The 21,304-nt window shown below is 38.0% G+C and overlaps 1 protein-coding gene across 2 annotated transcripts in view; it reads left to right on the top strand.

Moving 5' to 3' along the window:
- The first annotated feature begins 336 nt into the window (after window positions 1-336).
- ENPEP (glutamyl aminopeptidase) overlaps window positions 337-21,304 on the top strand; it is an 82,799-nt gene continuing 61,831 nt past the window's right edge. For both annotated transcript variants that reach the window (XM_009207373.3, XM_003899094.4), the window contains exons 1-3: window positions 337-1,317; window positions 12,841-12,982; window positions 15,319-15,450. In XM_009207373.3, coding sequence (XP_009205637.2) covers window positions 674-1,317; window positions 12,841-12,982; window positions 15,319-15,450 — 918 coding nt within the window. In that variant the 5' untranslated portion in view covers window positions 337-673. The remainder of the gene's footprint in view (window positions 1,318-12,840; window positions 12,983-15,318; window positions 15,451-21,304) is intronic.

The raw sequence follows: 21,304 nt of genomic DNA, 5'->3' as shown, positions 1-21,304 counted from the left end.
AGGTGGTCCTTGAATCATCCTGAGCACCCAATTCCAGGATATGACTTCTCCAAAGGACAGATTTTGAATGTTTACATAATATGAGGGGGAAAAAAATAAAAGAAAACATTTAGTTTCTTTGGCAAGCTATCTGATAAAATAGCTGAAATTCAAGAAGCCCTTTAGTTAGGAAGGAGAGATTGTGAACACAACAGGAAGAAGCCCCAGGCTGAGTGGCAAAGGTTGAGATTTTCTATCGTAAGCACACCTCTCCCAAACGCTTCCTCCCTGAAAGCTGCTGACGGAGCTTTGGCAAGGGCTCATCCTCCCGTTGGCTGATAAGCGAAGCCCTGTTTTATATTTAACTCGCTGCAGTGCAGGAGGGGTAGGGGTGGAGATGCGTCGTTTATAAGGCGAGCTGTGACAGTCTTCTCTCCAGCCCTCTTCCTCCCACTCGGCTCCTCTTACGGAGTCCTCATTCCACCCCCCTTGTTTCCGCATTCACCCTGAGTGGCTGGTGGGAACGTGAAAAGGGAGAGGAAAAGGCGCAAGAAGCCAGAGAGAGAGGTGTGGGAAAAGCGAAAACAGGCTGCCAAATCAGGGGATTCCTTCCAATTTAAAAAGGAAGTCTGCTGACGTTAGTTAGTTAAATTTAACATCTTTTTATGTGTAACACTTGACTTCGGAAGCAAAAATGAACTTTGCGGAGAGAGAGGGCTCTAAGAGATACTGCATTCAAACGAAACACGTGGCCATTCTCTGTGCGGTGGTGGTGGGTGTAGGATTAATAGTGGGACTTGCCGTGGGCTTGACCAGATCGTGTGACTCCGGCGGGGATGGTGGGCCGGGCACGGCGCCGGCTCCTTCCCACCTGCCGTCTTCCACGGCCAGCCCCTCAGGTCCTCCTGCCCAGGACCAGGACATCTGCCCGGCCAGTGAGGATGAGAGCGGACAGTGGAAAAACTTTCGACTGCCAGACTTCGTCAACCCGGTCCACTACGACCTGCACGTGAAGCCCCTGTTGGAGGAGGACACCTACACGGGCACCGTGAGCATCTCCATCAATCTGAGCGCGCCCACCCGGTACCTGTGGCTGCACCTCCGGGAGACCAGGATCACCCGGCTCCCCGAGCTGAAGAGGCCCTCGGGGAACCAGGTGCAAGTCCGGAGATGTTTCGAGTACAAAAAGCAGGAGTATGTGGTGGTCGAGGCGGAGGAAGAGCTTACCCCCAGCAGTGGAGATAGCCTCTATCTCCTGACCATGGAGTTCGCCGGCTGGCTGAACGGCTCCCTCGTGGGGTTTTACAGAACCACCTACACGGAGAACGGACAAGTCAAGTAAATATTAATTTTTGTTTTACCTCCCTTAAACTCACATATCTGCTTTCCGTTTCTTTTCCTTTTCTTTTCACTCTCCACTTTTAATTATTATGTTGGTCTGATCTTGATCGGCTCTTGGTTTCAATTCTGGCTGTCCATCTGGGAAGCCAAAATTGTTGCCCTGTTGTATTTCCAAACCCTGTCACAAAACTTGAAAGTAGTGAACGAGCTTTGTGGAGTCAAAAGTCAATGTAAGTCTTTTATTCCATCAGGAGAAATAATAATATACTGCACCCTGTCTTGAGGATTTCCGTACATTATCTCAGGTGTGAAAACTGCCTTTGGTAAATTTCACTAGTGATATTCCCAGGCTATGTAGCAATATATATATATAGCAATGTATGTGAACTTTTAAAGTGGTATTACACTAAATTTACGTGAAACATCAGTAAATTTCCGTTATTATTTTGTCCTTTTTTTTTTTTTGGTCCAATGTCTCTTTTTTGGAGAAGAGAGACATTGAAAAATCACATGTGATCCACAGAATTGTCTTTGTGTCTTCATCTGGAAAGGAAGACATGACTGTTTTTTTTGTCTCCTATGGCCAGAACCATGCTTTGCACATAGGCTTTCAGGAAATACCCATTAAGTCCACACATCAGTGGCATAGATAAATTTTGGGGCTTGTTGCTCATCATGCAATATGCAAACGTAATGCTAAACCTTTCACAACATAAAAGATATATTAAATAGTTAAATACATACAAATATTTTTATACAAATATCTATCTAGGTAGATAGATATTTATTCTACTTACCCACCTATTTAGCCTTTGCATCTATCAGTGGCTACTACCAGAGCTATGTTAAAGGCATAAACTCTCTCATTGAACTCCAAAAATCTTCCTTCACACTGTAGATGTAGCCCTTGCATCAGGGAGAAAGGCTACACTACACCTTGCGTTGTCTCCGGACTGCTTTGCTGGCTTAGATTCTGAAGAGGTAAATGATTAAGAAAGCTTCATGTCACAGTTTATAAAGATGTGAGTCTTGGGCCAGTCCACCCACAAATATCCCTTTTTCCTGTTGTTTTAAGCATCTTATAGAGCAAGCAAAATTTTTGGTCAAAATTCTTTCTATTGTTTGTCCGACAGACCCATGGACTAAAACAAAACATTTAAATATTCCTATATTCCTGTGTGGTAAACTGATAAATCGAGTAGAAGTGATAGTTTGAAGAAAATATCTGGAGGGGTCATGCTTATATAGATCCTATATCTTAATATTGCTAGCAATAAAACACTCTTATCATTTATGTATTTTTTTATGTTCATAAAAATTACATCATTGAAAGCATAAAAGTTATCAAAAAGGATAATCAAAAGAATCTGTAAGTAATTTCACTGCCCAGTGGTAATCCCTGCTAGCATATTAATGTATATTCTAACATTTTTCTAGGCAATCAAACCTTTAATTGCATTATATCTGTCTATCTATATGCCTTTTTTTCTTAATGTCATGGGAAGTTCCCCTTATTCTTACATGTTTTCAAGAATCTGTTTTTTGTTTTTTATTGAGACAGGGTCTTGCTATGTTGCCCAGGCTGGTCTTGAACTCCTGGGCTCAAGCAATCCTCCTGCCTCCACTTCTCAAAGTGCTGGGATTATAGGCATGAGCCACTGCACACAGCTAAGAATCTGATTTTAAAGAGGTGAAATATTCCATTGCTTGAATACATTGTAATTTTTTAAAACAAATTCTATTGTTGAGCATTTGAGTTGTTTCTAGTATTTTATTATTATAAACAAATCACCAAAGAACATAGTTCTAAATACCTCTTTGTGTGTGCATCTGTTTATTTCCTTAGGATATAGTCCTAAAAATAGAATTGCTGGGGTCAAAATGTACAAATATACCAAGATATTGTAATAGTACTTTGTTTATTGATAACATAAATAATACACATTTATTGAAGAAAACTCAGAAAACAGAGAATAATTATAAGAAAAAATAAAGTCATCCATAAATTCTTTACCCAAGTATAGCCATTGTTAACATTCAGGCAGAGACTCTTTTAGTACTTTTCTGGACATAGATAGCTGTGGCATAATTATATTATACCTAGTATTGTGGAACATGCTTTTTCAATATAGCATCAACGCTTTAATACGGTCATTTGGTGTTCTTCCACAAATGATTTGATGGATACATTGTAGGCCATTGTATGAATACAATGTAGTTGATTCACTTTTCCATTAAATGTGGGTATTTAAGTTGCTCCTATTTTTTCACCTGTAAGGATCTAGAAGAAGGCACATACTTATATTGACTATCCTTGTAAATAACTATTTATGAATATTTTCTAATATTTCTTTAAGAAAATTCCTAGAAGATGGGCCAATACTACCTGTGTATAAACACGTGTATGTCTGCGTATATATGTGTACATGCATATACATATATAACATATATATGCATGAATATGTGTATGCATGTGTGTGTGTCTCCAAACTGACTTCCAAAAAATATGTCCCAAACTCCATTTCCACCAACAATGTATGAAAGCACCTATTTCTCTGAGCCTTATTAATAATACAATGATTTTTTAAAAGTGTTTGCCAATGGTTGAAGGAAGGGCAATATTCTGAAGAATATCCACCTTAAAAAGATTCTAAAAATTCATTAAAGTGAAAGTGAGTCAAGACTTTTTAAATATTATTGCTAAAACTTTAAAACTGCTTCTTAGATCGTAAAGACAAGAAAAATTTTATCTGAGTAAAACCATCAAAATATTTATAAAATAATGAAATAAAATTTTACACATATGAGGAAGGTCAAAAATGGGAACTACATAGTTTCCATTAATAAGTTTGTATTATGTACATTATAAGTCTAAAAAAGCATTATACACACAAATACTCTCACTCTTGGAGTTAATTTACAGTACCAGTTAATTTCACCATAAAATGTATACCAGAGAGCTGCCCTTCTGAAGCTCAGTTGACTTAACTTTTGATTGGAGAATGCGAAATGATGGCGAGACTGGTGAGGAAGGCTGATGCTCAGTTCAGCTCTCTCTGAGGATTGGTGTTCCCAAGTTTGTGTGTTTCATTGGGAGCAGTTGAAGCTCTCACATTACAAAAGATGCTGCCAGTTCTGTACTGCACACACATGGTTTTGGAACAGATCTGGCGTCAGCTCAATAACCTCATTTAGGCTAAATGGAATACTTTTTGTTTTCCTTGTCTGAAATATTTCAAGCATATGAGAAAAGTGCATCATGCTTTTTTTTTTCCAAGCCTGTGAGTAATATTTTGGCAATGCAGCCCCTAGGAGTTCTCATCCACAGGCTCCATATAAGGGCCGCCAGAGGGAGTTCACCAGGGGCAGCGCCTTTCTTTCATACTATAGAGTGAGTTTCATCATATGTGACGTTTGTATCATTTTAAACATCATCATAGTAATACATGTGAAGTACGGAGTCAAAAATTATATTTTCTGACCTTAACGTAAAATGTAACTCCAGGATTGAGTATTAGCAGTTAGGGATATTAATGTGGCAACCACAATGCAAACTAAACAGGATTGCACTCAGTAGTCACCAAAATTACTTAATTTCTGCAAATACAATCAGGACTTAGAGCTTCACAAACTTCACAGCTACCCAAGATGCTTTCTTTCAAGATTGAGACATGGGGAAGAAAGGGGGTACAATTTAGAATTCCACATTGTCTTTCTGGGAACAGAGTTGTAGTGCGGCGTGGGAGGAGAAAGTCTGAGAAACATCCAGTCGCTTTTCCTTTATTGATCTACCTCTTCCTACTCTCTAGTCTATTCTTTAGGGTCTGAGGAAATTCACTTGGAAGGATTGGAACCTTTGGAATGTTCCTCTGACCACACCCTCCTTCTTCCCATTTTCTCACCGTGTTATGTAGGATTTCTAGCTGTTCCCTTCCCTAAAAGAGTTTCCCTCCACTCAAACTCCAAAGTATATATTTTCTTCTCGCCAAGATTTGGCTTTTCCTTGTCAGCATTTGAATTATGCTTACTTAGCATTTCCCAAAGTATGGACCGCAGAATTCTAGTTGCATGGGGATCTCAGTGGATATTACCAGAAAAATAGCAGGGGAGAGATTCTGTGGCTAAATCAGTTTGTGCAATAATACTAAATACACAATGATCTGTTTTGGATTTTGTTTTTTAATTATGGAACTTTTCAGAGACTTTTTTTTTTTTTTTTTAAAGAGATGAGGTCCAGGCTGGAGTAGAACTTCTGGCTCGAACCCATGAGTTCATGAGTTCAGGTGATCCTCCCACCTCACCTTTCTGAGTAGCTGGGATTATAGGGTTTTCAGAGACTTTTATGTGATAACGTCCTCTATGTAGTTTTCCAACTATCTCTGGCTATGGATTCTTCTGTGGGGTTCTTAAGAGTAGGGATATATGTCTCTCATTTACTGTTTGGCACACAGTGAACACTCAAATATTGTTAAATGGAATATATGGAAATATTATCATATAAGCTCTCACATGACTAGTGTCCTCTGGCAAATGCTGGGACACATTGCATTACCACAGCTCCTTTCCCATAAACGAGCCCAACTTCCACCAAGAACATCTCTACATTCCCACTTAGGTGAAAATTTTCCCTTGGTTCCTTTTTTCCCTACCCTGTGGAAAGGAAGAGTGTGTGTGTGTGTGTGTGTGTGTGTGTGTGTATTTGAACTTAGGAATGCAAATTCCATAGTTTAAAGGCAGAGAAACAGTGGAATTGACAGGAAGTACAACCGGAATTTCAAAGAGATAATTTCTAGTTTGGGCTTCCAAGGTGTTCTTCGTAGCACTAGTAGGATTTAAGCTGAATTTTGATGTTATGGTGGGAATTGAGCAGCAGAGACCAGTGAGAAAGTAAAAGCAGGCATAAAGGAAAGGCACCAAGTCAGAAAAGCATAGTGGGGACAAGAAAATTAGTTTGTAGGGGAAGTTTATATGAAGAGGCTAGCTAGATATCACTGAGGAAAACCCATATGAAGGAAAAGGAAAAATAGCCATCATAGGCATTATGAAGGAGAAATTACCCGGTGACTTTTTGGACATGGATGGTGAAAGAAAGAGTTAACTCAACTATACACTTGGATATATGAAAGATATTGGAGCAATCCAGGAAAGAGAAGATAAGAATCAGATAGGAAAAGTGATTTCAGGATAGAGAAGAGAGTGCACAATGGAGAAAATAGTTTGGAGGTAAAGTAGTCAAGATTTGCAGATTGATTGACTACGAGGAAGGGTGAGTTAAAGTTATGGGTCTAGGATACCCCAGCTAGCCTTCACCTCAGTTGATATTGGAAATAGGTAGGAAATAGCCACGTTAGAAGGGAAGGTCGTAAGTTCAGTGTCAGATGTGTTGATGGCTTGTCAGACATCTAGGAAGAGATGACTAGTAAGCACTTGCCTATGTAAGTCTGAAGCGCAAGGTTAGAGCTTGTAATAAAGATTTAGGAGTTGAGTGGAAACATCGGTGAGATAATTATCATTAAGTGTGTGTGTGTGTGTGTGTAATGTATTCTTACGTGCACGGATGTGTATGTATACTCAAGCACATGTAGTTTTGACCTTGAAATTTTTATTGTATGTCAGTTTGTTGATTATATTCTTAGATTGGTGTGCTGAGCTATTATCCCATTATCAATAAGAATGTTAATAAGGAATAGATTTTTGGTTGGGCAAGGTGGCTCATGCCTGTAACCCCAGCCCTTTGGGAGGCTGAGGTGGGCGGATCACCTGAGGTCAGGAGTTCGAGATCAGCCTGGCTAACATAGAGAAACCCCGTCTCTACTTAAAATACAAAAATTAGTAGGGGGTAATGGCACACACCTGTAATCCTAGCTACTCTGGAGGCTGAGGTAGAAGAATTGCTTGAACCCAGGAGGCGGAGGTTGCAGTGAGTCAAGATCGCGCCACTGCACACTAGCCTGGGTGACAGAGTGAGACTCCATCTCAAACGAACAAACAAACAAACAAAGAATATATTTTCTTTTTGGTCTTGTTTACTTGTTGCAGGAGGCTAAGTAAATTTATTTTATTTTGGAAGCAAAAAAACAAAAAGAAATTTTACTTGACCTTGAATATCTTCTATATAGAAAAAAAGCAACTGGAAAATAAAGTTAAATAACTAACTGGATAATTCAAACCACCATAAAAATACACAGAAGTCTGAACAATCTAGAGGGGTTGTTTTCCACCAATCTGCTCCTGTACGTAATTCTGGAACCCTTTATTTAGTATATATAGACTTCTAGCAATTGTGACTACCTGTTCTGAATCAGAAGCTCTGTGTTTAAGGATTTCACCCAAAATTTGCTGTTTATTTTGCTGGTTCAACTATAAAATTGCTCAACACAGCTGGAGAGTCTTCCCTGGAAGCAGCATACCAGATGATTTATGAGATAATTAGGTACCTTTCTTGGTTTTTGTTTTTAGAGTCGATTCAGAGTGATTCAAGCCACAGTTGGTGCTATCGTCCCTTCTCCCTCAGTTTTCTCTAAAGTCACCTTGATCTGATCCACTCAGAGATGCCAGAGAAATGCTCTTCCCTTTTGGAAATGACTAAATTGCATAGACTATCATTTTATTGTTCTAGGTCTAGTAAGTGACCTATTAATGTGGCATAGGGGGCCCTTGTGGGAAGGTGGTTTACTCCAACACATTTGCCTGGCGTGATAATCATTCAGGACATACCCACAAGTCACTCCTGAACATATTGTGCTATTAGTCAGCCTTTTTCTCTTAATTTGCAACACAAGTCATCTGATTTTAATCACTGAATACAACCTTCCCAAATAAGTTGTGATCTAGAATTGTTTTGTATTGTTATCTCTTATTCCTTGTTTTCAACTTTGCATACACTTAGAAAAGTTTAGGGCCGACTGATGGAATTTAGGATATATAAAAAGGAGCTTTTGAGTTATTCTGAAGTTCATGAGAAAAAGAACAGGTTACCATTTTAAAAATGCTTGTATTGCATATAGTGTATATACACCAAGTAATTTTGTTCCAGTATATATTGCAGTCAAATGAAAGAATTTGAAATATTTCAGATTGTGAAAGTGCTAGGTCATAGTCAGCATTCTACATTTATAAGATGTAGATTCTTACATTCTAGATTTGTGAGATGTAGAATGAGGTATATCCTAACCACATTATGTAAATTTTAAGGGAGTTTCAAATGTATTACTACATGTAATCTACCCCTTCTCACTTCCCCATAATGCTGTGAAGAGGCCATACATGCTCTGGTGACCAGGTTTTACAGATGAGGACACTAAAAGTCTGGGGTTTTGTGACTTGGTCAAGATCCCACTTAAGTAGCTGAAGTGGATTAGAATGTAAGAATGTTTGCTCTTAGAAAAGGGTTTTCCCCATAAAATCATATTGGCTCTGAACTTTAAAAAAGAAAAAGAAAATAAACATTATATAGCTCTTCTGGTTGATGAATGTCACTGTATCTATATCTGGGTCACTGTGATTGAGTTAGACTTGCTGTGATTGACATTTGCTGAGACGACCACTGAGCTTGACCAAACACACTCCACAGAGAAATCTCCCACACTGTTCTGTTCCATGTCCGTTGGCAAGCTCAGGAATACGCTAGTTTAGAAAGGTAGTTTTTGCTTACAATCAAGCAGAATGTCTTTTAAAGAGAGAAGGTAAGAAAAGGATTGAAAATTATTTTCTTTCCTGGATTCTTAGGAATATATATATGTGTGTGTTTGTGTGTGTGTGTGTGTGTGTGTGTGTGTATTCATATTCTAGCATCCAGCCAAGAGTAAAATAGAGTATTTGAAAACATACCCCATGGCTATAGCTTAGGAAAGTGTAATTCCACTCCCTCTTTCCTCTCACCTCCCACACATGAAGATGTGTGTGGTGCGCACATGCACGCGTGCACACTCACACACATTCATTTTCTCAAATTAGCTGGCCTATTTCTGAGGTGTGACTCAGCGGAGACATTCTTGCAAGGAGTGACTTTTCCTTTTCCTCTGCCTCTGGAAGACATCAGAAGCCAGAAGAATTCAGAAGAAAAAGGCAGCTAACTAAACATGGGGTTGGAGCTTGGTGGATCTTACTATAAAACTTTCATACTCTGGGAAAGTGTACAGGCTTTTTTAGAGTCTGATATATTTGCAATTAACTACAATCTGCAAGGTGTTTAGAAACTTCAATTGACTAAACTGTTAATGTCACAAAACTAATCAATGATTATTCTTTTGCAGAATGAATTCTTAACTGAGGCTTTTCTTGGGTAACTTTATTGTGACATAATTTCAAACTCATAGGAAAAGTTATAAGAATGGTACTAGGAATTCCTAGAAATACTTAACCTAGATTCACCAATTGTTTACATTGTAGCCCGTAACCCTTCCCCTTCCTTTCCAGAGCACATGGAAACATCCTCTCCCTTTATCCCTTAACATTAGAGCATATTTCTTAAGTACAGGGGCATTCTCTAAAATAAGCATGAAATTTAACATTGATACAATTATCTAATTCACAGTCTGTAATGAAATTTTATCAACTAACCTAATGATGTCTTTTTAAATGATTTTTTTCCCAGTCCAGTACCCAGTCTGGAATGGTGCATTGCATTTAGTGTCATGCCCTTTTAGACTCCTTTAAACTTTAAACTAAAAGAAGTCCCTTAGTCCTCCTTTGTCTTTCTAAAGTTAATATCTTTGAAGAATACAGGCCAGCTATTTTGTGAATGTCCCTCAGTTTTAGCTTGTCTGATTTTCCTCATGGTTTAAAAATACAAGTTAAACTTTTTATTTTTTATTTTTCTTTGTCAGGACTATCACAGAAGTGATGTGTCTCTCTGAGGAAATCGCATTAGAGACACACTGTGCTTGTTTGAACTCTTATTAGTGATGCTTCCTTTGTAGCTTGCTTAAGGTAGTGTCCAACAAACGGCTCCATTGTAAAGTTAAAATGTTTCTCTTTAGGTAACTTTCAGGGTGTTTTTTTGAAACCTTGCAAATATCCCTTCCTCCCCAAACTTTCACCCCCTTGTTTTGGCACCCACTGATGATTTTTTAAAATCAATTTTCCTTCAAATATTATTAGTAGACAATCTACTGGAAGGAAGAAATTTCCCTTGTCACCCATTTATTTATTCATTTTAAAAAATCAGAGTAAAAAGTCAGAGATTGTTAATTTATTCAATGAGTTATAATCCCATTGTTTATTTTGATGTTCCAACACTCCCATATTTGGCCAAAGGCAGTCAAATCCTTGACTGTAATAAATCCTTGAATCAAAATAAAATGCATGCTCTTCTCACGATCTCTGATATTTTCCTGATCTGGACTCTGCTGACTTCATGTCCAACTTATCTCTGGCTCCAGTCCATCTGGATCAGTGTTCTTTAGCCACACTGGACACCTTTCAATTCTTTAACCACATCAGGTTCTTTTTCATCTTAGGGACTTTGCACTAATGGTTCCTTCTACTTGAACATATTTCCCCGAACCTCCACTTGCCTGGCTTTTTCTATTATGTAGATCTTGACAAACCAAGAGATTGTGACTACTCTACCTAATGTTGCTTACCACTTTTCCTAGTCATTCTGTCTCTTCCAGTGTTTTATTTTCTATATAGCTATCATCACTCTCCTAAATTATTTATTTATTTGTGTATCTCTTGTCTAGCACCCTGTAAGCCATCTGGAATCTTATCTATACATGTAACCGCCCAGTCGGTTCACTGTGCCCGCTGCCTAGACAGAGCCGATTTATCAAGATTGGGGGAATTGAAACGGAGAAAGAGTAATTCATACAGAGCCAGCTGTGCAGGACACCGGAATTTTAATGTTACTCAACTTTGTCTCACTGAGCATTTGGGGATCAGAGTTTTTAAGATAATTTGGCGGGTAGGGGCTTGGGAAGTGGGGAGTGCTGATTGGTCAAGTTGGAGATGGAATCATAGAGGGTCGAAAGTGAGTTTTTCTTGCTGTTTTCTGTTCCTGGGTGGGATGGCAGAACTGGTTGAGCCAGATTACTGGTCTGGGTGGTGTCAGCTGATCTATCAAGGACAGAGTCTGCAAAATATCTCAAGCACTAATCTTAGGTTTTACAGTAGTAATGTTATCCCCATGAGGAATTTGAGGAGGTTGAGACTCTTGCAGCCAGAGGCTGCATGACCCCTAAACTGTAATTTCTAATCTTGTAGCTAATTTGTTAGTCCTGCAAAAGCAGACTGGTCCCCAGGGAAGAAGGAGGTCTTTTCAGGAAAGGGCTATTATCAATTTGGTTTCAGAGTCAAACCATGAACCGAATTCCTTCCCAAAATTAGTTCAGCCTGTGCTCAGGAATGAACAAATACAGCTTAAAGGTTAAAAGCAAGATGGAGTCGGTTAGGGCTGACGTTTTTCACTGTCATAATTTCCTCTGTTATAATTTTGCAAAGGCAGTTTCATACAGCAGCCAGAAAAATGTCTGCAAATGTGTGCATGCATGCACAGGTGCTTGTGTGTGCATGTGTGTGTGTGTTTGGAAGGGACTCAATTAATATTTCTTGGGTGAATGGATAATGTAATAATTTAGCCTGATATTCTTTATGGTATTCTTTCTTAGTTTTGAGAATCCTGAACGACAACATTTTTCCGTATACATATTATTAATGAATAGAAATGACCATTTCTTTACTTTTATACTTTTTACTTTGCTTGATTTTCTAATAAGCAAATATACAGTATTCTCTTACTGTAATATATTTACATGTAAGAAGTATATGCTTATTGATTTTTTGAGCAATTACTCAGAAAATAATATTTTCACCTTGAAATTATGAAAATAGTAAACATTAACATTTTAGTTTACACAAGCATATGCCTAGTTAGAGCCATAAAAATAAATGCTGCTGTCTCTTTTTAAGAGTGAGTTTTAATCTGGGACAAAGGTTACTTCACCTAGGAGATTACTCAGCACTGCCTTTACATGGAAATGAAACTGGGGGTTTTGTCCCTGGTGTAATATAAATAACAAAGAATGTGCCATTAGGGGCAGGGACTGGGGACTCTGTAATAAACTCCACTCTGTGACAGAAGACAGCTGTTCATTTCCCATAAGGGTAGTTAGACAAAAGCTTTTAAGTTTGGCTTTCTGTTTATCTACTTGTTGCTCAATGGGTTTGGAGTGGAGAGAGTACTGGCTCATAATTGGATTTATTTTTGCTCCTCCACAGATTTTTAGTTATGGCACCAAAATAGCTGTTAGGTTGATGCAGAAGTAACTGTGGTTTTTGACAAATAAATATGTGAATGAAATATCTGAAGCAATCTGTCTCAGAATTTTTTAAAAATTTGTTAACCTAAAAATTCCAGGAAAACTTTTGACAAGTATTTGATAGTCTTCTAGATGGAACCTCATTTTTGGAAATGTAATAGTTATAATTGCATAGCTGATTTTTTTTTCCCCTAGGAATAGAGACATAGGGGTTGTCAGAAGAAGCAGCATACATTTTGTTTGTGTGTTTCTTTCTAAGGAGCATAGCGGCCACCGATCATGAACCCACAGATGCCAGGAAATCCTTTCCTTGTTTTGATGAGCCCAACAAAAAGGCAACTTATACAATATCTATCACCCATCCCAAAGAATATGAAGCACTTTCAAATATGCCAGTGGCGGTAAGTATTTTTTAAATGTTTTGTTTATGCAGAGAGTCTATTGACAACATTAGGCCAATTACCTGATTTTCTGTGAAAGACAACCCATTGAATTCTAAAACTAAATGTGCACTAATAGTTTATTTAGCCGAGTGAAATACATTTTGGCAATCTTTTTCTTTGAGTCCTAGAAGTCTGTAAGATATCACAGTCCCGCAAGAAGGGCACACTGGTGTTTCTATGCAAGAGACAATGCCGCAGACACGTACATCTGCTTGGGCTCTGCTTAGCTACCAGCATCCCTGAGTCGTGACAAATTGCAGTAATGGCAAGCTAATGGAGTTACAGACTTGAAAATATTTGAGGGCTACTCACTATTTAGTTTTCAGGTGAATATAAACCCAGTTTTTGTTTTTGTTAAAAAAAAAAAAAGATAAAGCTACTATAAAAAAAAATCATCACTTAAACACTGGGTTGTAGAAGCAAACCAGGGAACACTTTGCCCATAGACTCTTTTGGTGAATGGGAAGTGCTTGTTAAATGTCTGGAGAAAAAAAACAGGCTATAAAAAAGGATGAGTTCATGTCCTTTGCAAGGACATGGATGAAACTGGAAACCATCATTCTCAGCAAACTAACGCAGGAACAGAAAACCAAACACCGCATGGTCTCACTCATAAGTGGGAGTTGAACAATAAGAACACATGGACACAGACACCAAGTCCTGTCAAGGGGTCGGGGGCTAGGGGAGCGATAGCACTGGGAGAAATACCTAATGTAGGTGATGGGTTGATGGATGCAGCAAACCACCATGGCACATGTATACCTATGTAACAAACCTACACGTTCTGCACATGTATCCCAGAACTTAAAGTATAATAAATAAATAAATAAATAAATAAATAAATAAATAAATAAAATTTAAAAAAGAAAAAAGAGAAAAAAATTTTAAAAGGCTGATAATTTCTGCCTGTATAAATTATTCATTCACATAAAACACTTTTCTCTGTTATTGCATCTATCCCCATATGGATAATGTTGTTACCTAGAGTTTCATTACCTCAAAGTTGAGGTTTACATACTTTATACATTTGACATGTGAAAGGGTCAGGCTCATCTTTAGGTACAATAATCAGAAGGACACTGGCCCCAAATTATGTCTCCCATCTTTCTGATCCACTATTTTAAATATTATCTTAAAATTCATCTTTTTAAATGATAAAATATTCCTTGAGAAAGCAACAACAAAATGAAGCAAATAAACACTTAAGAGGATTAAAATGTACTCTTAGCAGCCATCCGTGCCTCAGTGAGAATTAATTACCAATTTCTTTTCTTCTAAGGTTTGATTGGAGAAGAAAGAGGAAAGGATAAATTGAAAGTATGACACACCAATCTAGATGAAGTTGGGGGGGAAAACGGCAAATTCACCAACTTCTGCTTAAGATCTTCCCTTATGGCCTTTTCACTGTGCAGAGTTACACTTTACCTTCTACTAGATCCAAATAGTAGTCCTGGAAGTAGGAGAATATCTGGGTTCTTAGGAGATCAAAACTATACTACTACGTTTTTATGGTAATGTAGCCTGGAGCCCCACCACGATTATACAAGGGCATGCACACACATGCTTGAAGTGTCAGCGGCACCCATTCTAGTCCAGCCTCCCTCACTTAATCTTTTTTAAACCATCCCAAATAGAGTGGCTGCAGGAGATGTGGAAATGTTTAATAATGGAAGCAGGAGTTGGGCAAGTATTCATGGTTGAAGTGTTAGGATTGGTGATCGACAGTGAGGACAGCAGAGCTGGCATGGACACAACAAGCCAGATAGGTCAATAGTTGTGTCAAGCAATAGAATCCTTCGCTCTGTCCATGGAGACCGAGGCACTGACTTCGGTGACCATACCTTTGGTCTTTGAAGTAGACAACCAAAGATGGAAAAGAGAAGCCAATGTTCCGCTACAGTGGGTACAGCAATTGCCCTCCTGCACAGTCGAATCAGCAAATACCTGAGCACGAGCCTGTTTTTCATTAGGAGATTGCAGTACTCTCAAATATTATGGTCAGCATGGTGTGTTTAGTGTAGACAGACAAACTCCTATTCAACTGATAGTCCAGTCAACATTTTATTTCTCCCTGAAAAACCTAATACAGTGTGTAATTCAGCCAGTCTTTAACAGTTCTAAAAACGAAGTAAATTTTCCTATAGTCTTTTCCACATCACCACAAACAATTAGACCGCTAAGCTTTGACAAAGGACTTCTGACTGGAAAGCAAGGTTTGGGGTAATCGTCTGTTTGTCTTGTATATATATGATTGATATTTTGACAGCTAAAAGTTTATCTTTTCTTTTCAATAGAAAGAAGAGTCAGTGGATGATAAATGGACTCGAACAACTTTTGAGAAGTCTGTCCCTATGAGCACGTACCTGGTGTGCTTTGCTGTACATCAATTTCACTCTGTAAAGAGAATATCAAATAGTGGAAAACCTGTGAGTCTCATTATATTTTAAACATTTACCACGTATGCATTTGTAATTAATTTTCTACCTTTTTTGAGTAGTTTTTTTTTTTTCAAACAACATGCCAGAAAATTAGTCCCCAGGGTCTGAGAACTTGATAATACATAGAACAATATAGAAAAATGTAGGCTGAAAGGACACAGGTAAAAAATAAACCAACACAACTGACATAGGTATTTATGGCCTTAATTATTTCAAGGGAACATTTGCTATAAGTCAAAAACTAGCTCCTAAGTATACCAGCACAAATATGTTAACATGTTTGGGTATGCCTAATGTAAAAAAATGGTTGGGTATATGTGTAGCTCTCTCAGATATAGACTAGAGAGAGAGGAGGAAACCTGAGGTAAAGGAATATGCTTTGAATGACGAGGCACTGAGAAGTTCATGGCTCCATTCCTATATGTAATCAAAATGAGTAGCAGCAAAGTATCCAAAAGCATTTTTTGAAAGTATGATAAAATATAAATAAGCTTTTTAAAAAAATATCAGACAACTAGTTCAATAGTTTTCTCTTTTTTTTTTTGAGATGAAGTCTCGCACTGTCATCCAGGCTGGAGTGCAGTGACATGATCTCAGCTGACTGCAACCTCCACCTCCCGGGTTCAAGCGATTCTCTTGCCTCAGCCTCCTGAGTAGCTGGGACTACAGGCGCCCGCCACCACGCCTGGCTAATTTTTATATTTTTAGTAGAGACGGGGTTTCACCATATTGGTCAGCTTTGTCTCGAACTCCTGACCTCAGGTGATCCACCGGCCTTGGCCCCCTAAAGTGCTGAGATTACAGGCATGAGCCACCGCGACCGGCCTAATCGTTTTCTTTTGAAGAACGACATACTTTTACCTAATTAACTTTTTTCATTTTGGAGGCCCCCATTTTGCTTCTGTCCTGAACATATGTTTAGGTTGTCTATTAAGCCAGTTCTAGTTAATCCACCTCTGCACCATATATTTTAAATATATAAAGCCTCACCATCTTTGCAATATAATTTTATAAGGAGGAAATCATCACCCCCATTTTAGAGATGAGAAAAATTGAAGTTTAATGAATTTAGGTTATTTATTCAAGATGACCCAGCTGGCAGGTGGTAGAGACTTAAATTCCAAGCTCCTTCCAAATACTGTATCTTGCTTAGCCTTCTGAAGTGTGATATTCTGAAAATATCTTTACCTCTTCATCAGTCATTGGAGGAGAGAGGATGAGTTCCTCTATTTCCTGTGAAATTAACAAAGGGAAAATTTGCCTTTGCTTTGGTGTAGTAGGAGTTGATATTTAGATGTCCTCAACCTGGGTTGCCAGCATGCTGCCTATACTGTATCGAAATTATAGCGAGTGGGGGATGTCCACAGACCTTTTCAAAGGGGCTGCATATCGTGAGGACTCATCCATATTCTAACTCTCCCTTGCCATGTAGGTTGCTTTGATGCAAACTGCAGTCATGGTAAAGGGAACTACCAGTGGCTGACAGATAATATTAGGTATGAAAAGGAAATGGCTTCAGAAAGAGGAAGTTGTTTTTTCTAGATTGTGCTGAGTGCAGTCGATGGCATTCCTCTTGCTTAATATAGAGGTGAGAACATTAGTCAAGCTTGCTTTTTTCTTTCAGTCTAGCAAACATGCAATTTTCATCTGAAGCTGCTTTCTTCATCATTGACAATTCTATTGCATGGCTGTCTTTCATCATGTGCAGGTGTTTCCCACACTAAGTTTTAAAAATTATTATTACATTCTGGGCAAATTTCTCTATTTGAGGTAGAAATACCAAGAGGAAACAGAAAGGCTAAGCAATTGTACTAAAGATGACAGAGTCTCGTAGGTAAGAGCAATGCATTTAACCAATCAGCAGAGGACATAGTATTTGCAGTTATTTTCTAATAATGACAGTGAGCTTGAATTTCCAATATGACTCTATCACCAGGTCCTCTGACTAAGGACATTTACTCGTAATATTATACTAGCTAGGTAAATCATTAAAGCCTATACCAGTTAGTTAGCTGGGTTCTTGGGATGGGTTTTATATAAAGGATTTGAAGTGACATAATGAAAAACTACAGTTTTGCAAAAGATCCCAAAACGTCCTGTAGGTGGTAATTATTTCTTAAATGGTTCTTCTATGAAAACTGAGAGCATAACATTTTGTCTTAAATAAGTGATGCGTTCCATCATTTGGGAGGGAAACAAACATAATATTGTTTTAATACATTACTTTCCAGTCATCTATTTTATAAAAGATCAACAGAAGCCAAACTCTCTTTTGAAACTTCTCAGAGGCTCTGAGCCAGAAAAGTTTCAAGAAAATGAGATGTGCCGCTTTCCCCTTCCTCCAACCCTTCCATAGAAGATAGGCAGCCAGAGTTTCCCCTCCTGAAAAAAACTGTGGGTCCGTTTCCTTTAAAAGTTGAACAGAACCTTATGGGAGAAATTTAAGGGATCTAGTGTGAATGCAAATGCTCCACAGTGAGTTCCTCCCATTTGGCATTTGGGAGCTTCGCCTCCTGGCTCCCTACCCACTCACTGTAAGTTGAAATCTAATAGTTGACACCCACCCAAGTACAAACTGCTCCTGGTATGATTTCCTACTCCAGAGAGTTACAGAAAAACCAACCTACTTAAATCTATTGAAATGTAACACCAGAGGAAACTCACACCAGCCTCAGAGTCCTACATTCTTAGAACTTAGCAGACAAGCTAAGAACAACCAGGTATATGAGGAAAACAAGTAACATGAAAGAAAAACATCTAAGACAAATAGAAACACAGTGGGAGAAAATAGTGATAACTGGAAAAACAAAAGAGAATTCCAAAAAGTCATAACAAAATTAAACATGCATACACACAACCTTTAATTAATATATTCAAAAATTCAAGAATATGATTGTCATAAAATAAAAACCAAAAAGTGATGAGAAAACAATCAGAACTAGTAGTCAGAGTTTTAGAACATGATTTCCAAAGCATGGCTTGGGTCTGATCCCCAGGAACCTGTTTCTGACCGATTCCTTCCAAAACTGGAGCTCAGTATGCTTATAGCTCCCGATCCTTATGTCTTGTTCCCATTTTTATATTTTATCACTAATTTCTGAGTATTAGGATTAGTAGGGTACATCAAAGCATCCCTTTACTGTACCACCTGGACCCAAAGTCATTTTATTACTTTTTTAGTAAAAAACAAAAATAAAAAATGAAGCCATGTAGCTGTTTTGTACACCATTATTAGGTGACTATTCTTATCCACTCTTCTTCTGGTACATTAACCACCTGCTATTCATAATCAGATTATACTATGCAGTCTAAGAATCTATAATGCCCTGATTAAACTCTCTTGGATATATTTGCCTCTCTGACAATAGTTCCTTTATATCAATAAACACAGAATCAATGCCTGCATTCTTAATTGTTTCGTTGAGGAGAGTATAGCCGACTTTAGAGTTGAACCATTCATTATGTTTAAAATATCCTTGTTGCTCATGAGAAAAATTAAATTGGTTTTGAAGGTAGCTCAGAAGTCTTTTCTCTCTCATATTTTCCTTTTAAATTAATTGCATTGCATTTTGATTCAATTCTAAACAGAGTAACATGAAGAGTTACTAAGAATAGTTGAGCAACAATTGAGGCCAGCCACTGATGGAAGGATTTTTTACAACTCTGCAAGAAATCTACTCCTGAGGCCTTCTTCAGGTTTAGTTGATTGATTAGGGTTTTACAGTAAATGAAATCACTGAATTTTACCACAGAAAAATAAAAAAGTGGACACACCCTGAACTGTGCATAGTATGCAGAGATTATATGACTTTTTAGTTATGTGAACAAACTGTCTAGTTACTGTTTTTAAAGAAAACAAAACGTAATCCTATTGTTCCTGCAGGAGTCATCAGAGAGGAAACAATATTCCCAATAAGCATGTCATGAACCTGAGAGTTCAGCACAAAGTTCCCCATTGGAATATACTGCAATTCATTTTCAAACCAAGAACAATGTACATTATAAATGTATTTTTGAGTTTTTAAAATTATAAGTTTAATTCATGTACATTATTGAAAATTGGGAAAACACAAAGTAGGAAAAAGAAATCACCCGTATTAGTATACATAAAATCATTTGAAGTTGTTAGGTTTGTGATGCCTTCTGAGGTACAGTTGGTCTACAATAACTTTCCCAGAATGCTTTAGCTTTGCGTGAGTCTTTAAGGAATCAAATTCAGGACGAGTTAAATGACAATGGTGGCCGGGCGCTGTGGCTCGTGCCTGTAATCCCAGCACTTTGGGAGGCTGGGGTGCTCAGATTATTTGAGGTCAGGAGTTTGAGAACAGCCTGGCCAAAATGGCGAAACCCTGTCTCTACTAAAAATACAAAAATCAGCCGAGCGTGATGGCACGTGCCTGTAATCCCAGCTACTCGGGAGGCTCAGGCAGGAGAATCGCTTGAACCCAGGAGGCAGAGGTTGCAGTGAACCGAGATGGCGCCACTGCACTCCAGCCTGGGTGACAGAGCAAAACTGGGTCTCAAAAATATAAATAAGTAAATAAATAAAAAATAAATGGCGTGAGTGATTCTGTTGCTGAGAAACAAAAATCTCAGGAGGCCTTGAATTTCTTTGGGCACATTTGGCATCTGTATTTTACAAAGAAGTATGTGTGCAAAAACAAGAAATCTCCTTGTCGGAGATTATTTCAACTCTAGTCAAGTTTGCCTTGGCTTTCCTGAACAGAAGAGGAAGTTGGGAAGAATTATTCACTAAGAGAATGCTGGTGTAAGATATTATCCATTTAATTAGGCTTATACTATGACCATATTAATTCTAATATCTCAGTAGAAGGGATTATGTTGTACTTTCTTCCAAAAAGTCTTACCGGATGATCGCTGAATAATTGCATCTGGGATTCTATCTGTGAATGGGGTCTTCCTACTGTCTGTGTCTTCTTACTTGCTTCCATTGTTTGGCTGGATTAGAAAGATTGGCTGAGGGCAGAGAGTATGTATGTATATATGCCATGGATTTTTAAAAACAGCCTATCTTTATAATAGTTTTAGGTTTTGTGCCGTAGACTTTATGTATTTCTCTTCATAGAAATAATCTTATTTTTTAAGTTTCATTGCTTTAATGCTCAGAGGTATATTTTTAAACTTCTTATTTTGAAATTTAGGTTTACAGGGAGTTGCAAAGACATATCAGAGTCTCCATGTAACCTTCCCTTAATGTTAATATCTTATATAACCATTTATCAAACATTCATCAAATCTAAGAAATCAATATAATACAATACTATTAACTAAACAACAGTCTGTACTTGGATTTCACCAGTTTTTTCACTAATGTGCTTTTTCTGTTCCAAAATCCAATAGATGATACATCTACATTTTACTTAGCAGTGTGTCTCCTTAATTCATTCTAGTATATTACATTTCTCAGTTATTTTTCTTTTTTATGATCCTGACACTTTTTAAGGGTACTGTTCAGCTATTTCATAGAATGTTTCTCTGTTTGGGTTTGTGTGATGTTTCCTTAAGATTAGACTGAGGCTTTGGATTTTGGAGAATACCACAGAGGTGAAGGGTCCTTTTCATCACGTCCTATCGGGGGTACATGACATCCTCATGACTTACTCCTGGTGATGCTAACTTTGATCACTTGGTTGAGATGGTGTCTGCTAGGTTTCTCTGCTCTAGTTTACTAGTTTTCTTTTCCATCTTCTGTTTGTTAGAAGCAATCACTAAATGCAGTCCACACCCAAAGGGAAGAGAGTTAAGCTCCACTTCCTGGAGGGGGGAGTAACAAAGAATTTATGGATATACATTATGACCACCACAGTGATTAATAAATATT

Source organism: Papio anubis, chromosome 3, assembly GCF_008728515.1.
Source record: "Papio anubis isolate 15944 chromosome 3, Panubis1.0, whole genome shotgun sequence".
NCBI classification, from domain to species: Eukaryota; Metazoa; Chordata; class Mammalia; order Primates; family Cercopithecidae; genus Papio; species Papio anubis.
This window is presented reverse-complemented; position numbering and strand designations above follow the sequence as displayed.